Below are 25690 nucleotides of genomic sequence, written 5' to 3'. Positions count from 1 at the left end.
TCTCACTATAGTCTCATTTACGTGTGTCAAAAATAAATTATTTTAGTTTTATTACATTTAGTGGTAGCTTCATATTCTTGGTTGGCAACACTTGGCTCGGCGGTATCAGTGTTGCTATATGAAGGAAAATTTACCTTTTGCAGGGAAATTCGGTCCGAATTTTACGCGAAGGGGAAATTTGATGTAAAGTATAAAAATTTCAGGAAACTTTGAAGACATCGGAAGACATGTTAGTAAAGATCATTAGGTTTCAGTTTTATATACAATTTTTTCCTGTTGCTTCTTATTTCCATTCCTTTGATTTAAAACCTATTAATATTTGATTGATCGATTGGTTGAGTTGGTGTTTAAGTTATGCACAATAAGCCTAATCGGGACTGGACCTACAGTTTAAAGTGAGCTCCGAATCACTATGTTCCTCCACCGAGAATCGAACTCTGACCCCTTGATTGCAAGGTGACGACGCTACCACTGCGCCACCGGGGAGGCACTCCTATTAATATTTGTACTTTATAAAAAATATATGTCACTTTTCTACATCTTCGATTAATCATGACGAATTGACGATGAGGATGAATGATGAATTTACGAAATGGGTGATGGTACAAATACTTGCACATTCTTGACCGATCATGTTTTTATTTGGGATATCTGGCTCGATAGCTTGTTTGTTTGAGTTTGCTTTTTTAGTACACTTTACCCACAGAAATGCTAATGTGGACTGGACCTACAGAAGTAAGATGCGATATGAACCACTACGTGCCTCCACCGGGTATCGAACCCGGGACAAGGCGACATCTGACCCGGTTCCCAGGAGACTGTTTATGTGATTAATTTGTTTAACGTTTTTCATATTCGAACGTGGAGTAACGAAAATACCACTATTATTATTATTATTGTAATTTCTTTTGATAATGGGAAAAATTGGGAGGAGAGGGAAATTTTGCTTCTTGCAAAGGGACACTGTGCTCTCAAATTGTGGAAACACTGGGAGGGGTTAAGAAGAACAGTGCTCGTCGGCCTTGGGAGGGAAACCTTTTATTCATTATGCTTCATTGTGTGGAGCCCATCGATAATCCACTAAAAGGAAAGCCGTCGGTTGTAGCGTGAACAAAACGAAAGATTTGTGTTCAGGCGCACAGAAGCTAACGGTACTGAGCTTGAAGGTTGCGAAATCTCTTCGTATTGTGCTTCACCGGATTTGTGGTGGTCTTGTGTACCGCGTAGTACGAACAGCTGGAAAACTGTAGTCGAACTTGCGTGAAGTAAGTATCAAAACAAGAGTACTTTGTTGCTATACCAGTAATATGTCACATGTTTGGCGGAAAATTGATCCTTACGGCATGTGGTGTTATTATCGTATTCATATACGAAAAATATTGTTTTCATTCTGACAGTAAAACAAGTTATTTTTCTACTACTGATCATGAGATTGTATTTACACAGATAAACATGTATTGTTTGTTTACCAATATGAGTGTATAGCTTATGTGAGCATTGCATTGATATGGAATTTGAAAATATCAAAATACGAATAATATTGGTAAAGTGACATTTTAGTAACATGTTGATATCATCTCATTGACTCGAACCCGTAAACTTCGGTGACGAAATCGAAAGCAGACTACATATAACGCGGTCGCCCACTGAGCCGGCTGTGTTACTATATGTTGATTAATTTTATTTTATTTTATTTCGACTTTCAGCCACTTTTGGCTAATCGCAAAAATGTGGATAAATCCAGCTGGAAATGTCTATTGGTTTTAATTGAAATTTCTATTGGTTTCAATTGGATCCCCAATAAAGATATCGGAATGAATTGGATTCGTTCGGAATCTCAACTCAAACTAATTGGAAATGCTGGATAATTTCCAATTGGTAAATTGTATCCAATTTTAAATTTGTATCCTACATTACAATGAATTGTTTTAAATTGTAATATCGGTATATCGGAGACACATTTCTTCAATTTTACAGAAGAAACTACTTACGGAAATGAGTTTCTCTAAGGTTTCTAACGTTCGTCAAGGTATTTTCTTTCATCGTAGAATCTATTTGACCGGGAAATCATGTATTTTGGAAGAGAAATATCTCACCGACACACAATTGACATTGCTTTTATTTGCTTTCCCGACGTGAAGCGGATGTGATGACGTAGCTTCCTGTAAGTGTTTCCAACACTTTTTTTTTTTTATCTATGCGTGCCTAATCTAACCAAACCTAACCTTATCGGAAATGGTTCGTGGGGCTATCTGTCAGCTACCCATGCATAATGTACAATTTGCACATGACGAACACGATAGTAGGTATTTTTCGGTGAAGAAGGTTGGAAACACTGCATACCCACTACAGTAGTCAACCTCAGCCTGCCATATTGTGTGTTACGAAAGCGAAGAAATGAATCAAAAGAAGGGTAAATTTCTCGTATCGGGCAAACGGATTTCATGAAATTTACAGGAGAAATTACTTACCGAATGCAGTTTCTTTAGACTTGTGGAAGTTCGGGGAAGTGTTTTCTTGCATCGTTCATTGAATTTTGCCGGTAAATCATCTATTTTTCGATATAAATGTGTGACCGATGCACGAAACTTCTTGCATCCATTTACTTCCAGGTGGATGTAGCTTGTGTGTGATGACGTAATCCCGGTCAGTGTTTCCAAACACGCATTTTTGTAACTGAAGAAGGTACGTTTCCGCAAATGGTTTGTGGGGCTATGTGTCGATGGTTCATGGGGCTATGTGTCAATGGTTCGTGGGGCTATGCGTGAATGGTTCGTGGGGCTATGCGAGAATGGTGTGTGGGGCTACGCATATTTTTTTCGAAACCAATTTTTCACTAGTGTAACCTATAGTGACCCCACCTAACCTAACCTTACCGGAAATGGTTCGTGGGGCTATGTATGAATGGTTCGTGGGGCTATGCGTCAATGGTTTGTGGGGCTACGTAGGTATTTTTGGGTGCAGTGGGGTGGAAACACTGCATGCCGAGTACGGTAGTGAAACTGTGACCGCCATTTTGCGTGTTACCGAAGGCAAAAAGAAACGAAGAAAACTTACTCGATATGTCGCAAATAGAGCTTATTTCCGTGAAATAAGCGAAATGCCACCTTCAGCAATGTTTCTCAATGCAGAATACGTAAGTACGAATATTCAAATTAAATGAACTAGCAAATTTCAGCCGTTTGTCCGATACGAGAAATTTACCCGAAAGAAGTACTCTGTATGTGAAAATTTGTGTTTCTTTTCATGTAAAAAGCATAATGGCACCTTGAACTATGTTCCGCAATACACAATTGGTAAGTACAAACCATGCAAAACACAAAATATCTGATCTTAATTTGTCTCCGATATACCGAACATTTACTGTATTATCAATTGGAAATTTCATTACTGTTTATAGTGCACAAATTATACTGTTTTCAACTACAATGTCGTGTAACCTGAAATCCAATTGTAGACCTACTGCGCTGAAAAAACAATATTTACTTTTTATTTCAATAGACAATGTAAGCTTTTAGACAGTATTGGAAGCAATTGGTGAATTGCAATGAATTGTGTTCAATTGAAACCAATATATACCGTGGAATGAATCAGAAATATAATAAATTCAATTATTGACTTCAAGCAAGCTAGTTTAATTCTTTGATTGATTGATTGATTTGGTGTTTTAAGTACACTTTATGCACAGTAAGGCATAATCGGGACTGGACCTACAGTTTAAAGTGGGATCCGAAACACTTGTGCCTTCACCGGGCATCAAACCTGGGACCCTAGTTTAATTCTTGACATCACACTTCAGGTGATTTAGAAGTGCACCTGAAAAACACCACATATGAACTTAATTTCTTCTGAATTCTAATGAATGCTACTGAAGTCAGATGTATCTTAATAAATAAGTGAATATAACTGTTTCTTAAAAAGTAACTCAGCCTTAAAGCAGCTAATAGGTGGATTAAATGTTTTATATTACTTTATTTCAATATGAAATTTTCATGATTAGCTTTATGTCTGTGTAATATTGATATTCAGAAATCAGTCATCAACCTAGTTGAGACAGTATTTTGTTTTTCATTTTTTCAAGCATTGTGTTTATCTTCTTTGTTTAACCTATTTTTTTGATGCTGTTTTCGCATAATTATATAGGACATATCAATTTACTTACTGTACTTCCACAATTATTTCCAGTATTTTAAAGGCATTTTCATACATGTATACGATTTGTATTAATTAGTCCTGACCTGTTACTTTTTTCAACTACTTAAACATTTTCTGCACCTTTGGCTTGTTTTCAGGCCATGCCTCCCTGATTTTCCCTCCAATTTCCAATATGTTCTGTTCTGGAAACTTTGCTCTGTGGATGCTGTCTTCCTTCTTATTCCACAGTGTTATTGCTCCAACTTTCTGGGCAGGTCAAATGTTCCTTATGCCAAGCTTGTAATCCATAGTGTTACATTTTACCTTGGACCGCATCCATCATTCCAGTGCTTCTGTTGAGGTTTTGAAATAAGCTGGATTTTAAGGGCTATTTTTCGTCTAGTTTGAACGGTTATCAACATGATTATTCTTTTGGGTAAGCATTTGCATCAGGATTTTGGAAAATTCTAGTTAAAGTCCATTTTATGCACATATAGTTTAATTGGGACTGGACCTACAGAGTAAAATAAGATCTGAACCACTGTGTAATGTGCCTCCACTGTGGATCGAATCTGGATAAAACATCGAGTTGAAGAAAGGTTCTTTCTGTGTGGAAATTTGAAGAAAAGTAACTGTTAATTTCATTCAAGATACGTACTTTATAGAGTAACTGATTTCCAGTTATCATTAAACAAATCTTGGAGCCTTGGTGGTCTAGTTTTTAGGGCATCTGAGTTCCATGTGGGAGACCCGGGTTTGATACCCAGTGTGGGTGATCTAAGGTCGGAATTTTCTGGCCTAGTCCCTGTATAAAGCATCTCTGGGACTCACCCAGCCTCAAATCAGTGGGTACCAGGGGGGATGGCCAGAGCATGATGCTGATCACTTCACATCCAAAATGGCTGAGATCATCAAGAATGTGTGGAGCCCTAGTTCCACATACCCTAAATGTGCTTTCATGGCACGGTGCTATATGCACGGGGAACTTTACCTATTAAACAAATCATGGTTAGGCCTACTCTAATTTTCATTTGTTTCTTTTCAGAATAAAGCAAAATGGATTCTAGGATTTGCCATTTCTGTCTTTCTCAAAGGAATAAATGCATCAATATATTTCGAGATACAGCAAAGAGAGAACTGGTGATCCTCAAGCTGAATCTTGTTACACAGTATGAGGTAATTTGCTTTTGTTTTCTTTATAAGCTATTGAATATTTTAAATATGTTGGGTAAGGGGACTTTGCTCAATTTTTCATGATTTTCCTGTGTTTAGAAGTCTATTTTAATTTATATTTCAGAGGAAAAGTTGTTACTGTAGAGATCTTTGCTGTGGAATCTGAACTTTAGACTATATTTTATGCATTGATTTTGAGGCTTAGAGCACAGGAACACATGATTCTTTGTACCACATCACCAGGAAAGCTTCAATTTCTATATGCAAGGTGTCACTATAAAAAACCAACAAACTTTTACAGGACATAAATAACATTAAGATGAACAACTTTTATTTGAAAAAATATTGCTTGTTAAGGCTTTGTTTCCACATCATGGGCTCTCAAAAAATTGTATTTTCTATTATCCTTCGAGCGGGCGCTCCTGCGCAAAATTTACGCCAAAAGTAATTTTCTTTAATTTTCTTGTGTTTCCTTTGAATTCGTCGACCTATGCTTTTTATGTATTCCTCAAAGAGGTATTTTGTGTTGCATATTAGCAGTCATTGTTACTATTCCATATGTTATACTCTGTCAATTGTTGTTTATTTCAGATCAGAACACTGTGTCGTAAAGTTTGCGCTGCGCGCCTGCTCCTGTTCTGTAATTATTTCGTCAGGTTATTGTTGAAAGTGAGTCGACAAAACGTAGATGTTAGAGAAATTCAGCGTATCCTTCAAGTTTCTCGAACGGAATAGATTGATTGATTTTGATTTTGTTTGAGTCCGCTTTATGCACAGAAAGGCTAATCGCGACTTGACCTACTTTGGTAGCTAGGCTCGTTACCAGGATGTTTTGAGGGGACGGACATATCCGAAAATGTGAAAGTAAGTTCTTATTATTTGGTTTATTTTACTTAGTTTATACGAGATATAGTGTGTGTGTTGGGGTGTGTTGGTGTGTGTGTGTGTGTGTGTGTATGCGGTGAGGGAAGGGGGAGGCTGGAGTGTGTACACAGGATATTGCCATGGACTGCCCATAATTTTTCATATGACGTAGAGAATTTTTACTCGACTCGGTCCCTCTTGAACTTGGAATGTAAAGTGTTTGTACATAGACTTGTATCATTTAGGTTTTCAGTACGAATATCTCTCGTAAAAAGTACAACACGCGCCTGCTGATGAAAAGCATGGTGCGCTATAAATATGTAATAAGTTACGTACTCTTTTTTTTTCTTTTTTTTCAGCATTCTAACTTGTATTTCAGTGTTTCATTTATATTAACCTCAGATATGATATAAATAAATGTAGACCCAAAAACATTTACGTTTATATTATAAAAATCCTTGCTCATAATGAATGATACAAAATGACGTAAAAAATGCATCACGCGCCCGCTGGTGACACGATTCTGAACGCGCCCGCTAGAAGGTTAAGTATATTTATGGAGCCGTGTGGCACAGGTTCACAGTTGCCACTGACATTTATTTTTTTATTTTTAGTAAGTACTTATAAGTAAATAAATGTTCGGGGGGTGGCGACAGACCTGGAAAACCAGGAAAAGTCAGATAATTTTATCTTGATTTTATATATATATATATATATATATATATAATCATTATGGAACGCTGCCCGGGAAAAGGAAATCTTGTTGCTAACTTTCGGCCTCAACTTTTAGGCCCCTCTTACGCACAACACAACCACAGCGCCAGCAACCAGTGGTGGTAGGAGGAGAGAGGGAATTTTCCAGAGGGGCAGAAAAATGTGTTAAGCCTCTAAATATTACCTGGAAAATGCATTGAATTATCATTTTTTCTTGTCCGTATGGGAGTAGTAAGGGGACAGAACTGTCAACACATGGATGGGAGCAGGTGGCACCATCCGATAGTTGTCGGACGTCATAGTAAGGCATTTTGTTGGATAAACTGAAGGAACATGGAAACAAATAGGCTCCATTGATACATACGATTTTTGTCGAATATCGCCACCCGACAAAGTATCTCACTACAACATGCGACAGAAATTGCATTCATAAACAAGAAGAGCTTTAGACTGCAAATATGATGCTGGAATTTTATTACTCTTCTTACTCACGTCACCTTATTTATTCTAGCAGTGCTTACGAAGGTTTTCTTTCATCATCCTGATGTATTACTGGTTTTGCACAAGTTTACATATGTTTACAATGACATTGCACTATTCTTAGATATCAAGAAAAATCCAACAAAACAGGATATATATTGAATACTATCACGAAAAAGTGAAACACAAATCTGCATTGGTGAACATCATAAAAATTGGCAAGTGCATGCACCAAACCTCAAATTTACTGCAACACTGGTATTGCAATGAAATTAACGCCACTCTCTGTCCTGTCTGTTTAAACTCGTTAGAGATGGTCATTAATCTCTCACTGAGTGAAGTTAATCTCCAATATTGTGAAATGAAATCCTAATAATAACTATATAAATATATTAATGTCATATTTAATCGAATCATTCAATCATAAAAGCAAATCACTTTCTTCAAGAATTGACTTTTCTCTGCCAGCCCTGCTAAATTTTCACTTTCCATCTACTGATTTATACGAGGGGTGGCCAGAAAGTAATTTCCAATTAGTAGGGACATTGGTTTTCGCACGCGAAAACCGTGAAAAATGGTAATTGCTGCGAAGATGTATTTCAGAATGTGCAGTACTGTCTGGACACATTTTTTGCCTGTTCGAAATATCGAAATAATGCAAATTTGTCATAAAATGCGAATTGGCGTTTTTAGCGATTTTTTTTTTTTTTTTAAATGTCCAAGACGAAAAATACCATGAAATCCAACATTCTTGTCTTTTCTAGGCCATGTTTGTGTGCATAGAACGTGCAAGTTTCCCAACATTTTAAACTATGGAGTAAACTATGGAATAATTCCGACAGCCACATTAAATCATGTATTTTCCACGTTTTGTTCAACTTCTATCAAAACCATTTGAATCACAGAGCAAAGTGGCAGGATTCTAACAGGAGATGGAGTGTGCATCTACCGTCACACGGGAACCACATCTTCAGAATTTGTCGCGCGAGATGTGTTTTGAATTACCAAGCTAAGTGCGCACCATCGGCATTTGTCGAGCGAGAAATAATGGAGCTCAGTCGTTAGGGTGTCTGACTATCATGCGAGAGACCCGAGGTCGATCTCCTGCAGGGGAGAACCGGGATATTTTCCACCTATTCAAACTGCTCCAGTGCCCACCCAGCATCATATCCAGCGGGTACCTGATGGAAACTTTGTGGGATAAAGATAGCCAGGAGCGTGGTGATGATCACAAGCAGAGGGTTCCAAACCTCAGTGGAAATATCAACATATAATACCGAGAATGTATAAGGAGACTGATAAATTACAAATTGTATTTCTTATTCAATCACTCTTCACTCTAATCTAATTTAGTCGTAACTTGAAAAATAATCAAGTATTTTATTTTAAACTTACTGCGTATGATAAAATTCTGTAATCCTTCCCTAGCATGTGAATTGTAATAATCTTCCAAATTCACTATTTTGCAGTTTGAATTCAAATCATAGAGAATAGAGAAATTAAGTCAATTTCATAGAAGATAATATTGGTACTTAACAAATCCATACATGGACCTGTTTGAGTTTATTATTTCCATTTGCAAAAACATCGATTTAGTTTAGTTTGTAATTGTCAGGGGAAAATGTAAATATTGTCCTGGAAAACCTGGAAAAGTCAGGGAATTTCATTTCTGCTTGTTTGTAGCCACCCTGATGATATACTAACCATATTTTTATGTATAGTAAGTTGCAAAATATTGTAAATTTGATCTTTAACGTGATATCTCCACTTTTTACTGATACATATAGTGAAAAATCATAGGTTTCATGGCAAGCCGTGATGAAAGTTCAGTCGGAGAAAGAAAATCTCACTTCATCTCACTATTTTATTGCATTGATGGGTACTAGACAAAGGTGTATATAGTGTGTGGCCAGACCTACAGAAAATCTCTCTATTATAATTCCAGTTTCTGTGGCTCAAATGTTCTCTGTTCCCTTCCCCCTTTATTTTCCTTTCACTGTAGTTCAGACTACACACAATTTATTCATTCCATTGTGTGACCAATTTATTCTGCGATCTCACAGGTGTAACACAACTTGGCTAACCAATAAAATGTGCAAGTCTTAATCGCAAGTAATTTGCTGGAGAATGAAATGTGATGTACCTCATTACATAGGAAATAAACCTGCCGTAGTTGCTTGGAACTTTCGTCGGTTTGAAAATACTTATTTTTTTAAAGAGAATAATATTGTTTAATCACAATAATAAGATTTCTGCACACTAAATTTTTAAGTGAGTAAGTATTAGGAGGGGGCAACTGCCTCCTGTGTGCATGCCTATGTGAAAAATGCCATGGAAGTCAAAGTTGCAGCTTTGTGAGTATTCTGTAATTTCATAATATTCTGGCAAGGAAACAAATGCTTGTGCAGTGTTGGAGTTAACCTACCTACACATTGCTCTCCACATACTATGTGAACATCAGAGTTACCGGGGAGGCACATTGCACAGTATTTGGATCCTGTTTTAATTAATCAGTCAAAACCCCATGTTGCTTCTCACTTTGATCTGAAATCTCCCTAACAATAAGCATGGATTAAATATTTGTTATCATAATTTTAATGCTGAGTTCAAGTTGATTTTTTTTTTGAAAATGAGATTCTTGAGGAGAAATAATGTAAAAATTGAGGAAAAAAAACAACAATTTCTGGGAAAGGTAAATGCAAAAAATTCAGCTGCCTAGTTATCAATTGGTACTTCATCAGAGGCAGCATGAAATTTTATGAGTTTATCCCTAGTTAATACATAAATACTAGTGTTATTCATAAAGAACTTGATTTGTCGGACCAGATTGTTATTTATGGAGCTTTAATGTGTTTAATTACAGGTATTTTTTTCTGTTAATCTTAGGTGGATGCAAAGAACCCATGGCCAAAATCAATCTGCAGCCACTGCATGTACTTTCTAAATACTGCGTATGGCTTTTACCAGAAGTGCAAATCTGTTCAAGGCAGGCTGTTTTTTGATTTTCAGAAGAGATTCAAGGTAAGGGAATTTACTCTATTTTTAAAGTTTTCACACAAGATGTAGATCAGTAAGATACACTTATCGAAATACAAGGTGATTCACAATTAGTGTCGAGGCTTTTGCAGCCTATCATGTTTAAACTTGAAGTATAAAATCTCTGCACAGAATATGAAGCAGTGCTCTCACTAATTTATTAACTGTGGGAGTTATAGTTAAAGTTGTGGCTTTCAATCTATGTTAATCTCATAGATTATGTATGGTGCGTTTCTCTCTTTCTCTCTCACACACACATGTTCTTTCTTTTACTTCTTTCTTGGGTACTATAAGCAAAAGGTAGGACACAATTATTATAGAGATGGCAACTAAATTCAGATGATGATCTGATATTTGTTTCAGATGCAATGGATAATAAGGATATCCAAATATACGGATAATTAAAAAACAAAAGCAGTGTTCAGCTTCTTTTTGCACGAGATATTGCTTTCTTGAACTTCGGAGGAATCCTTCCCGGGATCTCTTCCACCCGTTCCCCCAATGTTGACTGCTTTTACCTCTACTCCTCAAATTTCCTCACCCAATTGTAGATAGATTGCCTGCTAGGAAGAGCCTTCTAAAATTTGGTCCCAAATTGCAACGCTCTGCGCTAGCAGACTGAGACAATTTTAAAACTCCATAACACAAAAGGCCTTCTCTGTTGGGGTAGCAGCCATTTTGAGAAAAGTGGTTATGTTGTGTTGCTGGCTGATACTATGGTTTCAGGCTGTCATTGAAATAAAACTTTTTGAGTTACTCTTTTCATACCTACATAACATATGAGCACATGTCAATAACAAAACAAGCTACAATCATTTCAAAGTGTGAATTTCTTTTTGAATAACCCTGTACATATGTTCAGAGAATTGGTATGTATGGATTGTTATTTAATTTTGTAATTAGCTATTTACTTTTTCTGGTAAAAATATTTTATGAAAATATGGAAGTAATTAACAAATAAAGGTCCAAGAATATCCTTGCACAAAGGTCTCTCATTGAAAAATGAGCAAACAACTTGATAAACCCACTTAAACTTTGATGTAAAATCCTATGCTTGCTCCCTCGGAAGCATCAAGCACATCAATCTGCCTCATCGCTCCAGCATGCTGAGAGAGAATGAGGTATGGAAGAAAGCGACAGGACAGTTGTCAGGTCAATAGATAAACATATGTACCGTCAGCATTTTTTGCTCTACGTCCCAGGTAGCAGGTCACCGGGACACCAAATTGAATGTTATGTTTCAAGACTGTACTTCATTTACGTTTTTTTAGTAAGATGGAAAACTTTGTGCATGTATATTTCAGTGAGTGATGCAGATATATGTTTAGTAAAAAAACAAAAGAGTTAAACATTTAAAGAACATACAGACAATCATGCAATGAATAAATGGTCAGATTGGATGACTTATTTCCTAAGAAGCTGTATGGCAGAAATACAGACATGAAGAATAGAAGAATATGCAGAGTGTTCCGAAAATGATAAACTGTGCAATTATCTGGATAATGTGCACATTTTGGATATCTAGTTAATTCGGAAGTAGATATAAAATGTTTAGATTTATTATTACTTCTTATTACTAAAATGATGCTGTTTTTGGCCCAAACTTGACTCCAAAGTAGCTGTATTTGAATGAGTTGGCATATCACAATTGCTCGTCTTTACATAGTGAGAAAAATGTGTAAATATTTGTGTGGACAACCCATCCCCCCCCCCAGTATGCTATGCAAGTTGTCAAGGGGGAAGGCTAATTTAAAAATTTGGCAATAGAGAAATTTTGATTGTTAATTTTACAAATTGTTAGCCACAGACAGCTGTGTACATATAAATGCACAAAAAATCACGTCTTTTTTTATTCTCTTTGTATGTTTTGCTCCCTCAGAGACATATGCTTATTTGCACATTTTTTTCACAAAAATGTATTACATTTTTTGTGAGACATTCCCGGATAGTTGAAGCTTGCATCCTAAAGGTTGTGCATATTTATTCCTGTACTCTTTTTACCCCATAGTAGCAGGTATGAGAGGTACAAAGAAATTTTAATGTGCCAGGTGCCCTATATCAAAATAACAATTCTATAAAAAAGTGCATTAAGTTCAGAAGCAACTAAAAGTATGACATGCTCACCAAACACGTCAGAAATGAAATGAAAGTCAGAAGTGGCATCAAGCGTTCCACCAGTTTGCTGAAAAATACATGTTAGAGAATGTGAGACAGCTTATGGACAACAGGTCATTGCAGGTGAGGAAACTGAAAGTTACACAACGAGAATGGATATGATTAGCAGTAAACTCACAATTTTCATTGTTAATGATTGAAGAGTCATCAGCTGCCTTATCAAGATCAACACCCTACCACTGAAATTTTGGAACTTGGCGAAGTGGAAGGGACTCATCAGCAATATCATAAACAATGTGCCATTTGAAATGCACATCCAGAGGCGCAACCGCAAATTTTTGTCAGGGGAGGGGGCAAGTACCTGGATAAACGTGCCAATAATAATAATAATAATATTATTATTATTACTAGTGGTAGTAGTAGTAGTATCAAAGATGTTATTATCCTCATAAATTAATCAAAAAGGGGGTAGAAGTCGATGCTAAAGCATTTGTTTGAAACAAACGATTTGAAATATTTTTTTTCAACATGTTCAAATTCATGTTCAACATGTTCAAAGAAGTGAATGATGAATGCATTCCAAAGATAATTCTTTTTGTACATAACATGTATAACAACTTTCATGTACAAGATATGTTTTACACATACGCAACATGGAGTGACGTAAAATAAGAAAATACATATACAACATGCTAACACTAAATTGTGTATGACGCCAGGGGTCCCAGGTTCGAATCCCGGCCTGGGCATGGGTGTTTGTGAGTGTCCAGTCATCAATTTCATCATGTCATCACTCATCCCCATCTTCGCAAATTAGCCAAAAGTGGTAGAAAAAGCGAAGTAAAATAAAGCAAATCAATCAATCAAATCAACTAAATTGTGTACGTATTCAAAGTTTATTCAATACATATATACAACACATATTATTTAAATACATTACAGAAAACAATTATTTTGCGAGGGAAGCGAGCAAGAAAATTTTTAGATCCAATTTTTGCAACTGAAAACAATTAAGATTTAATAGGGCACCAATTATTTCACGGGGTGCCATGGCATTCTTTCTTTTATAAATTTTTCATTTAGATCGCTCGACCATGGCCGACACCCGCTGCCCCCCAGTTATGGCTCTGAACTTGACAATACTGAGAAAAGCAGGCATTGCGAGCGAAACGAGCAAGTTAATTTTACGAAATGTATTTTTATTTGAGTTTGCCCTCCCTAGATTTGACTTCCATCGAAGGGGATGGGGGGGGGGCAATGCCACCCCGTGGTTGTGCCACTGTGCACATCCCAGAATATCAGTATTGTGACCCATGTACCAAACTTGAAAAGCAGTTTGGGAGATGTGACCCTGATGTGAATATCCTCAACATCGCATGCAAAGAACACTGCATCGCTTACAACATATATGCATGCTGATCTTAACAAGTGTCACAAAGCGATAGGAAGTTCGAGCATTGCACATTCGAGAGGCTAGTCAGCAGAGATGCTTCGATGGGGGAATGCAGTGTAAGCCCATGAACACCAAAAGGAAACTGGGATGGGGTTTTCAAAATTAACAACAACATGAAACCGAAATATGGTGTGTATGAAGTACCTTTCGCAGGTTTGAAACAACTAAAAATCCCTAAACTACATAATTACCAAAAAGCAATGTGAGAAAAAACAGTGCTGTGTACAAAAATGACATGGAATGAAACCGGTACTTGGCACTCCTCAACTGGAAAGACTGCAATCTGTAAGAAAGCAGATGCACAGTGGAGGATTTAGCATACCTGCCATACTTGCTCTATTGGGTGCCATGCGCAATTTGGCAGGTGGTAGCACCACTATAGCCGAAACGTCCTGGGCACAGAGAAAAACAAAGCTGAACTGGAAGAACTGAAATGTCTCAATTTGGCCATGGAGGGCAAAATGCAGGGGAAGATATATATTAGGAAAAAAAGAGTACTGCTCACGAGCAAAGACATTGAATTCATATCTGCCAGCCAACGACTCGGAAATTCCAGAGGAGTGTTCGTGTTAGGCACCCACTACTTCAAAGAGGATGATAGCTTTTTTTCTTTGACTACTTCGGTGTCAAACTTCCATTGAAACTAGCGAACTGCTTGGAATCAACTATACATACAGCCTGGGAGTCCAAACAGGCTTTTCACTAAGATCAGTATCTAATTCATTTGTTCTAAATTCACATGTTATTAAAGTAACTTTCAACTTAATGTATGCTGTAGCTGCCTCACTTTGCTCTTGCTTTAATTGTATAGAGACAAATTATTGATTGTATTTGTTAATTTGTGGTGTGTATATTTTTCTCATTGTATCAAGAAGTTTCACCAAGGTGCAATCTTCTAGAACCTTTGAACTCAACCCGTGTTCCAGCTTTTCACCTGGTGAACTACCTATTACTGAAATGAGAGTGAAAATTCCATTACACCCCCTCATTGTAATCACCAGCGAAGTCCTGTACCTTTTGGGCTGTAAACATATGAAAATAATAATAAAAACTGTGGTGATGTCGTCTATGAATCTGAGACAGAAGAGTGGTTTCAGGGGTTGGGACTGCAGATACTCTTGTTCATATTTGTCTATGAAAAGATTGACATATGAGGGGACCAGATACTCTTGTTCATATTTGTCTATGAAAAGATTGGCATATGAGTGGACCGTTCTGGTGCTTGTGACCTATTGTTTGCAAAATAATATCAATAGAAATTCCTTCTTTAACTAAATTCATGTGCCATGTATTTGAAGGAAGTGTCTGCCTTAAGGCCGTACTAAAGGCAATTTTGTGGTAATTTTTCGATGACAAATGGCAGCACCGTTTGCCATGGCAACCGAGGGCCATGTTGCCAGATCTCCGCGTAATCAAGGCAGATACATACAGGTTGGTCGATAAGGGAACTCGATGTGAGATGAAGCCATATGGGTTAGAGGTGAGTTAGTTGATTAAAAAGAAATAGTAGAAAATCAGGGAAATTGATAATCATGAGATTTTAGTTATATGTTCTTATTAGATAAATAAGCAATGTATCTTCAGTGGAACGTAGTAATAGTCGAAATATTAATATAAAATCTGTTGTTTTATATTAAGTATTTTTTTTAATATTTAGAACGCAGAGAAGAAAATTCAATAATAAGTTCTTTTAATTATTAATATAAAATCCGTTGTATCATATTCAGTATTTGTCTTAATATTTAGAACGCAGAGAAGAAAATACAATTATAAGTGTAGTTAATTCAAACACGAAACGGGCCAAGTGAGGACAGTAATTGAAATAATTGAAAACATTTTGTGAATTCGTTTGAAGCAAATGCTGCGTTGACTCAGGGGGGGCCTCGAGCCCCCCAAAAGTTTTTGGTTTACACTAGATAAAATGGGTCTTTTTGGTTTCTTGTATGTGTGAAATAAAATAATGTGACGAAAATTTAAGAAGATAAATAATTATCGAGGCAAGGTAAATTTTTCTATAACCCTGTAATTGATAATAGCACGTATCCAAGGTGGGGATAAGGGGGTTCAAGCCCACCCTCAGGAAATATTTCAGTTTACACTAGATAAAGTAGGTTTTTGGCTTCTTGAATAATCTGACGGTAATTTGAGGAGAGTAATAATTATCTAGGCAAGACAGAAAATGTCCTTTAACTTTTTTATTAATAATAGCATGTATCCAAGATGGGGATCAGAGAGGTCGAGCCCCTCCCCAGGGAAATCTTTCAGTTTACACTTGATAAAATTAGGTTTTTGGCTTCTTGAATAATGTGACGATGGAGAGAAACAATTATCGAGGCAAGAGGGAGAATGTTCTATAATCCTGTTATTGATAATAGCACGTATCCAAGGTGGGGATCAGGGAGGGGTGTCCACCCCCCCCACCGGGAAATCTTTCAGTTTACAATAGATAAATTAGGTTTTTGATTTCTTGAAAAATACGACGATAATTTAAGGAGAGAAATAATTATGAAGGCAAGATAGAGAATGTTTCATAACCATTTTATTGATAATAGCACGTATCCAAGGTGGAGATCAGGGGGTCGTGCTCCCGCAGGAAATCTATCAGTTTACACTGGATAAATTAGTTTTTTGGCTTCTTGAATAATGTGACGATAATTTAAGGAGCGTAATTATCGAGGCAAGACGGAGAATGTTCTATAACCCTTTTGTTGACAATATTGCACGTAAACTTTTATTGCGCTTTCATTGTTGTTGTCGCAGCGAGCGCGATCATTGTGTAAAGATTTGTCATCATTTAGAAGCTGCACAACAAAGCCTGCCACGAGTAGGACGATTCTTTGTATTATTTATTCTTTGGAAAGCGGAAAAGGAAACATTCTTAAATAAGAGGGGGAGTCGAACTACTGGTAACATTAACGAAAGGTTTTATCTGCGGAACATTCTAGAATATAATGAAGACATAAATAAATACCCGGCTTCAATTTCCCGGTTGATCAGTACAACAGAATCTGTTAGTAATTCGAAAATGAAGAGGACTAGTGACGCAATTTCCTGTAAACTACGGAAGTCTACTTCTAGTTCCAGTTCGTGTCCAAAGTTGAAGATATTGCCGACTAGGAGCCTCAGTGTAGTGCTAGTTCGGGGCATGAGCCGAAGAGATCGAAGGTCTCTAAAGTGAACATTTCACAAGTACCGGATATTGGGGCGGTTTATTAAGACATAAATAAGTTGCACAGATCAACTGGAATTTTATTTGTGCCCGGGCCAAATTTCGTGTATGCAGTCCAAGACTTTCATGGGATAAAAAGGACTTTTATTTAAGCCAACTGGGTTTGACACACACTCAAACACTTAACTACTACAAAGGGACAGCCGAAAATTTTATTAATGTCAAGAAGAGAAAGCAGGAAGATGTTGCATATGTAGATATTTTAGCGGAATTTTCAGGCTCTGTCAGGACCCGAACCAGGGTCTCTGGTATATCGTGCCGTTGCTATACTGGCATACCCAGGATTTTCGAAGGGCGGGGTACGTATACTCATTTCGGTAGTCAGTCCTCATTTTACCATCTTTTTCTGTTTTATACCTTAATTTTTTTAGAAATACTTGGCCAAAGGAGGGTTATGACCCCCACCAACACTCACTTCCTTGGGCACGCCACTGGAGATAAATGAGTGAGCATTTTATCATATTGGAAGACGAAACATTAGATGTGTTGGGAACGGAAGGGTTTTCACTGTGCATTAATTGTTTCTCGATCCAGCTGTATTCGAGAAGACTTCCTTTGTTTCGTGCCGATATATGACAAGACTGTGGAAGCTGTGATGGACAATTTCAAACACTTGCGAGTGCTTAGGCCTGAATATGCACAATTGGGTGGGTTTCAGCTTGTATAAGAGCTGCAAACATGGGAAGACAAGACACAATAGTGGTGTTCAGGCTCGAATCAGGGAGAAATATTCGAAAACTGTGTGCGTCCAGTTCGCAGCCCACAGTTTGAATCTCGCATTGTCGAGTGGATTGTCCATCCATTGTGTAACAGCTTCGTGAAAACACTCAACACCAAAGATGTTTTGATGCCTGATGAGAAGAAACTGACAAACACGTTGTGATAAAAATGGCAGCCTTAAACAGTGTCTACTATTTAGGAGACAGTTGCTTCCCATTTTTTTGCCTCCACACTATGGCCTCTTAATGCTAGGCCTTGTCTGCCGAGAGAAAGTAAACTTTCCTTGCCCCCCCCCCCTTTTGCCACCAAAGGGCACCACTAGCCTTAAACATACACTTGTGAGTTTATATCTATACCCCTTAAAAAGATATTGTTCAGCCCCCCTCTAAAGGAATTTCTGGATATGTGCCAGCGTTGACTCTACACTTCATTTTGTATTACAGTACTTTCTTCCATTGATTGGAGACTTTATACTCTGTCCCGACTATCTCTGCTGCAGCGAGGCTGCACATAGTGGCAGATAAGGGGTGGGGGGGGGGGATCGAGTGGGCAGAGCGAAGCAGTACACGATGCTGTGAAAGCTAGTAACTACAGCCGCTTTCACCCGTTCCACGCAATCCCGTTCCCTCTCATGTGTTCATTGGTAGAGCCGTCTCGCGTCACTACTTGCGCAGAGACTTGTTTTCGTTCATTTGCTTAAGCAAAGTTCTTTTCTTGTGTATGGAGTGACCGTTCAAACTATTCTTGGGTAGAACGCAACGCAACGCACCGTGCTTTCATTGTTGAAATGCCATTTCCCTGTATTAGTAAAATGAAATTAAAGATAAAACACATTTTCAATTTTTTCAATTATAAACATTGTTGAAAAATGCTTAAAAGTCGTAATGTTAATTTTTCCACAAGGCCGTAAATTTCAGTTTCTTAATGTATTTTCCTTCAAGAATTCCAATTGATATAAAAAAGTGTTCCATTTTCTAAGGATGACGATAAGACCAAACAATCTTTTAGTTTATAATATTTTCGGGTATATTAAAACCTGCAAAAGTTCTTATTCGCAACATTGGAAGAAAACTGAAGATGGAAATAAAAAAACACATTAAAATCATGACTTTTTATACTTTTATAGTATAAAAAAATATATACATAAAAACGTAACGTTTCCACCCTCTAACAGGGTCTTCTTCAGATGAATATTCACAATTGAGGGTGGAAACGTTACGTTTTTATGCATATTTTTTTATACTATAAAAATTTTCCTTGGTCAGCATTTTAATGTTTTATTAACATGGAAACAAGGCTTAACAGTGTTACAATGGAAATTAAAGCTCAAATTACTATACTATAAGAAAATTATTTATTTGAAAACCTTGAATTGATGTTTTAAGTCCTTTTTATGCACATATAGGCTAATCAGGACTGGACCTACAGTTTAAAGTGGGATCCGAACCACTGTGTAATGCACCTCCACCATGTATCGAACCTCTTGAGTACAAGGCAACGAAGTTACCACTACGCCACCGGGGAGGCTTTTATTTGAAAACCGGGAATAAAGGTAAACGAGAAGCAGAGTGATTATTTGTTCGTTTCATAATACTTAAGTACAATTTTACACAAGTTGCCTCCGTACAATGTCCAAAGTCCTGTTTCACAGTTCTTCACGAATTATACTGGTTTGTTCTGCAGCTGTCTTTAGAAGTAACAGTAACATTTTTGTGTAACAGTAACTGTAAACTACTTACTTTATGAAATTAGTACCTGAAATTCAGTTATTTTTCCACCTAAATAGTAACTAAATTGAAAGTTAGTTGTACACTCCTGTTCACATAAAGTGTCACTCTTTATAGGGTCGAACAGTTGAAGTATGTACCAATTGATCTGAACATAAGTGTACAATTACTACTTTTTTCGCATAGAAAGGAATTTTCCTTTGTTCCATTTTTACAATTTGTTGAATCATATCATCGCCTGAAACAATGGATTGAAATCGTGAGACCATGAGAACAATCTTATTTATTGCCAAGGACCAGAATGTATCTCTTCCAAGCGTATTTTAATTAGAATAATTTCGACATAAGGCTATATAATCTCCAACAATCCTCATTGGCATAGCACAGTTCAACAGTAATTCTGAATAATATATGGTTTGCTCAACAAAAATACAACCAAATATTATTTTTTCATCTTTAAGTAAAATATGTGGATTTTATTGCCTCTGTATTTAAATATAAAATATATTAACTTAGTTATAATTATATGGTTGATTGAATTAGTTTATTTTACTACGCTTTTCTGCCATTTTTGTCTAATCGCAAAGATGAGAACGAGTGATAATATGATGAAACTTATGAAGGATCACATACAAAGATTATCCATGCCGGGATTCGAACCAGAGACTCCTAGCATCGTAACTCGCGGTTCTAACCACTCCAACACGGAGACCAGCAGTTATAATTATATATGAAACTTAATGCCAAGTTGTTGGTGATCATCTGTGATGAAATTAATAGTGTGCTTGCATTTCATGTTCTGAACCATGTCTTAAAATATACAACTAATCTAGAATAAAGTAATAATTACAATTATTGTAATAGTAACTAAATTAGATACTTTTTAACCTCTTAACATACAGATTTTTTTTTAAAAAAATGTTTCGATTTTAATGTAATTTTTTTATTACTCCATTGAAATTATCAGTTAAGAACATTATAAATGGTTATAATAATGTTGATTGTTGACAACTCAACAATGAGGTACATGCGTCTGAAAAGCCCCTAAAATAAAATCCCGAGTATACTCGTGCTATCAATGAATAACATATTACCAATATAACTTCTTAAAAAAATCAAGATAAGTTCTTTTAATAATCAAAATAAACACAAAAAAGCACTGAAACACTAATTAGTGAACTTGAAAACAATTGTTTATATTATAGGGACTTTGTCATTAGTCCTAAAACATGTATAAGTGTAACCACTAAACGTGAAATACATTGTTTATATGTTACTGGCTGTGTGATAAGCCCTGAAACATGGGTCAATGCACAAAGCTACACTGCATTCCTCACACATGTATCTGGATTCTCTTCTAGCCTTCTTCCCTCTAGCATCACTCACACTGCTGCACATTCTGCACATTCTTGTAGGATTTTGCTTCTTCTCAGTTGGAGGAATCACTGAAGGAAAATGGCGACCAACAAGTCGCATTGGTGTTGCCGTTGCTGAGGGGCGACCAGCTGCTTTCGGTGAAAATTCTTCTCTTTGATGATGAGCAACCACTTTCTCAATTACAGCGACACGAAAGTCAAGGGCACTCTTCCGTCCTCCATGTTTTCTGTAGAGTACGAAGGCATTCCACACAGCTAGTTCTAAGAGGTGGAAAAATATTTTCTTATAATATTTTTTACCTCTCTTTCGTGGCAATGGATTGTTTGCAATGTATTGATCTACCCTATCAACACATCCCATTGTATCATTATATGCAAACACGACCACAGGCTTCACAACATCTTTGTTCCTTTGTCTGCGTGTTTCCATTTCCGGACTGTGGAAACTGGTTAACATCGAGACATCTCTTTTGTCTTTCCACTTTAGTGCAAGAAGTTTACCTCGTTGGAAAGCTGCAGTCTCTCCCTTCTTCAGTTTTATCCTTTGAAACGATGGAGGCATATTCTTTCTTGTGGGACGCATAGTGCCATACACATCTGTTCTATTAGATATCAAAATGTCGGCAAGCTGGGGAGAACTGTAGTAGTTGTCTATAGTTAGGCAGTATCCCATATTCAGCAGGGGTTTGATGAGTGTCATGACAACTTGTGATGACATGGGTAAATCTTTATAGCCCTCATGAAATTTAGTGCCAGCGCCTGTGTATATTATTAGGGACCAGACATATCCAGTTGCCGATTCACACAGCATGAATGACTTGATGCCAAATCTGGCTCGTTTCATAGGTATATATTGGACCCATCCCAACCGTCCTTTGTATAACATCAGACTTTCATCAATTGTCACATCTCGTTCTGGAGTACAAGCAGATTTAAATTTGGTAAATAAGTGATCCAAAATTGGCCATGTTTTATTCAGTTTTGGTTGAGGATGACTCTCAGCGTCATACGTACTATTATCAGAGAATTGCAGATTTTTCTTCAAATTCACAAATCTACGAAACGGCAAAATTTGTCGAAAAATTGGTGTAGCTAAAATTGGATTCTTAGTCCAGTACATTTGATAGGTAGGTTTCTTTACAATACTCTGTAACAGTATGAGTGAAATAAAAATATACATTTCATCCATTGTTGTGTCTTTCCATTCTCGTGCCAGTGTCTGCCTTGCATATCTGTTAGTTTCAGTCACCAAAATTCCTACAAAATCATCATCAATAAACTGACAAAAGTAGTGCATAACATCCTCAATATGTGGCTCGAAATTCACTTCGGGCTTACCTGTGAAAGTAAAGCGTGGTCGGGCAGTTGGGAGTTGTCCAGAAGTATCAATTTCACACCACTGTCTGGCACTTGCAAAGTCAGTTTCCGATGAATCTAACACATCACTTTCTTCTGAACTTTCTTCATGACTTTCTTCGGAGCTATCTGAACCACTGAACTCAATATCAAGCTCTTCTTCACTCTCCATTTTCACAAAAGAAGAAGAATACCGCCAAAAAACATGGAAGAAAACAAAGGCACCGGAACTGACTTTCTCACACCTACACCGTAGACGAAAATAAACGTCAAAAGAAGGAGATTAGTGACATCTACCGGAAAGACAAAAAAACAACAACTTCAACAGCACTATCTAGCGGAAACATGCAGAAACATAGAAAAACGAGTATAATCGTCCTTTTAAAATGTGTACGGATAAAAAGAAGTTACCCCGAATATACTCGGGATATTATATTTTCGTGGAAATTAAAAACTCGAGTATACTCGGGCTTTTATGTTAAAAGGTTAAAGCAACAGTAATTATAACTGAATTAATTTCTCAAGTGATTAACTTTGAATTACTTTTGAAAAGTAACTTTCCAAACACTGTTGATATCTTAGAGTTCAGCATTACTCAGATAAGAATTGTAAGAGAAGTTTTCTAAGATACAATATGGTAATAATTAGCATTAGAATAAAATTCAAATCATTCAAAAATCATTGCATGAAAGGACTACAAAAACTATATATTCGGGATATACGTATAAATTCACATTAACATTTTTGTTTCAATGTAACTTCATTCTCCTTTTTGCTCATCCTGCAAAACATTATGTTGTTCTTTCATAGATACGTATGCTTCTTGCTGTCTTGTAATCATCATCCCATTCAGAAAGCAATGATGGGCAAATACCCTTAAAAATTGGAACTAGCAAAAATTTCAAGGAATGTGTGCTATAACTTGACAGACAAGACACACACGTTATACCATTCCCATTATTTTCAGTTTCTCTAATATACCGTTCCCAATTGCTGACTACTTTCAACCTGATATTAAGAAGTCATGCAACATAATTTCTTGAGTATATTTTGGACTCTTGATATCTTGTAAACCATCACCATTCAACCATGTATCTGCAAATTGCGTACAGGTCAAACAATCCACAAAGACGATTTTGATTCCATAGAAGCATATCCACAAACTTCCACGGTATTGGGTTGCCATTGTTTTTCAAATCTGTTGTCCTTTTTACAAATTTCAAGGTATTCTTAGAAGACGTATCAAATGGATTCTCAAATGTTCAATGTTCATCTGCAAAAGGAGCAAATAAAAATATTGTTAATATGGTGTATGAGACTATGAACTTAACAAAGATGAAAAAAAAAAAAACATTTTCATTACATTGATACAACCTGAGACAAGTTGAGTTAATAATAAAATGAAAACAACTTAGAGATGTTGTGTAAGTGGATGTGAATATAATTAATCTAAACAACACCATAATTGTTAACGTAGTGGTCCTGTTATAACAGAATTATTAAAGGTTTGATTCACTATATCAGCTCAGATTCAGATCTATCTTTAGAGTGCATGTTAAATATGATTTGGACTTCAGTAGGTTATTGAATCAAATATTCGTAACATAATCAGGACAGATTATGATTTCTCTGAAAATCAATCAATCTTACCCACAAATAAATGATTGGCTTTGCACTTGTAAAATATGTAAACTAGTAAAATTTCCTAATCTATACAAATTTGTACATTCTCAGTAAACATGCAAACTATTGTTTGGTAGACTGTTAGGACTTCACTCTTTTAGCTGTTAGGGTGTACTTTTACACTTTAAATACATAAAGCTTGAACTTATTGGAAATGCTGCACTACTATTACAAGGCGTTCAAAATTATGAAACTACGAGAAAACCAAAGAGTTTTATACAACTTACGAAACCGGTTTTCTGACCTGTGAAAGAAAATAACAGAACGTTGTCCAGAACTTGCACAAAATTCGGGAATGTCACATTAAATCTATTCCAATCCAACCTAACTTAGCTTAACCTACTTAATGCATTTAACACTTGCGAGCTCTCTCTCTCTCTCTCTCTCTCTATCTCTCTATCTCTCTATCTCTCTCTCTCTCTCTATCTCTCTATCTCTCTATCTCTCTCTCTCTCTCTCTCTCTCTCTTTCTCTCTCTCTCTCTCTCTCTCTCTCTATATATATATATATATATATATATATAAAGGGGAAAAATCTTGTTCAAAACAGGCCAGAAACGACTCGTTCCAACCATGTACAAGGGCAAAGTGAAACTATAATGAACGACTGATTTGTAATACAAATTCCGATGTAAGTACGTACTTTTCAATAGCACCAGTGAAATACGAAAATAATCTCATCTCACAGGAACGATAGTAGAGCATTTTGTGCAATATCGATTTAATGCCAGAATATAATCTATATCAAGGTATTTCATGCTCTAGTAATAATCACAAAACTGTAATATCTGCATTATGCCTAATTTAAAATAACATTTTCTTCTGATTTTACAATTGCAAAGAATTATCAACTTCCTTTGTAAGGAAAAAATGCTTGCTGCATTGAAAATGTAGACACTTCGAAGCGATATTCTCACAGAAATTATATCGGAAGATATTTCCTCAACATATAAATAAATCATACATTCTGCATCACTCTTGCATATTGCAAACATTTTGCTTTTGATGGATTAAGCAACAAGCATTTAAATATAAGACTTACCTTTCCGTTTTTTCCGATGTTTCCTTCTTCCAACATTTACTGGATTCGTTATTCTCTGGTAACTTGGTTTAACTTTCACAATTTCAAAGCACTTACATTGATCATATCGTTAGAAAGCACAGAGTGAAATCTCGGCAACAGTGTTGGCTAAAATCTGCACCACGGAGTATATTGCGACAAACACCACTTCAAAAATTTTAATGATAAGCACTACTCTTTGAAGGTACGAAATTTTTTCACATAGTATTTCAGATGCTTGCAGGAAGAACATGTGATCTTTGTTTCACCACGAAATCTTCCATACTAGTCATAAAAGAGGAAAAATGCACCGGTATTGACAAAACTACCACTTCAGCACCATCTGTACGCAGAAGTTTGAACATGACGGAGACCTTTTATTTTCTGTTATTTACTTAAATATCATTAATCGTAACAAAATTATAAGGTTCACATGTTCCAGTGAATAAAACAATCTTTTATATCGGAAAATTTCTTCCTTACCGAATCTATATTAGTTGTACGCTCATCCATTGAAATTTGGGCCTATGCTTTAACATGGCTTTAGAACCCCCTTAAAGCAGAAGTTATT

At 36.4% G+C, this 25690-nt stretch overlaps 1 protein-coding gene across 4 annotated transcripts in view; it reads left to right on the top strand.

Moving 5' to 3' along the window:
* Positions 1-1002: 1002 nt before the first annotated feature.
* LOC145988863 (uncharacterized) overlaps positions 1003-25690 on the top strand; it is a 173860-nt gene continuing 149172 nt past the window's right edge. For all 4 annotated transcript variants that reach the window (XM_083124117.1, XM_083124116.1, XM_083124118.1 and 1 more), the window contains exons 1-3: positions 1003-1265; positions 5180-5310; positions 10252-10386. In XM_083124117.1, coding sequence (XP_082980243.1) covers positions 5191-5310; positions 10252-10386 — 255 coding nt within the window. In that variant the 5' untranslated portion in view covers positions 1003-1265; positions 5180-5190. The remainder of the gene's footprint in view (positions 1266-5179; positions 5311-10251; positions 10387-25690) is intronic.

The sequence above is a fragment of the Lepisma saccharinum genome, chromosome 6 (assembly GCF_977018435.1).
Source record: "Lepisma saccharinum chromosome 6, izLepSacc3.1, whole genome shotgun sequence".
NCBI lineage: Eukaryota > Metazoa > Arthropoda > Insecta > Zygentoma > Lepismatidae > Lepisma > Lepisma saccharinum.
This window is presented reverse-complemented; position numbering and strand designations above follow the sequence as displayed.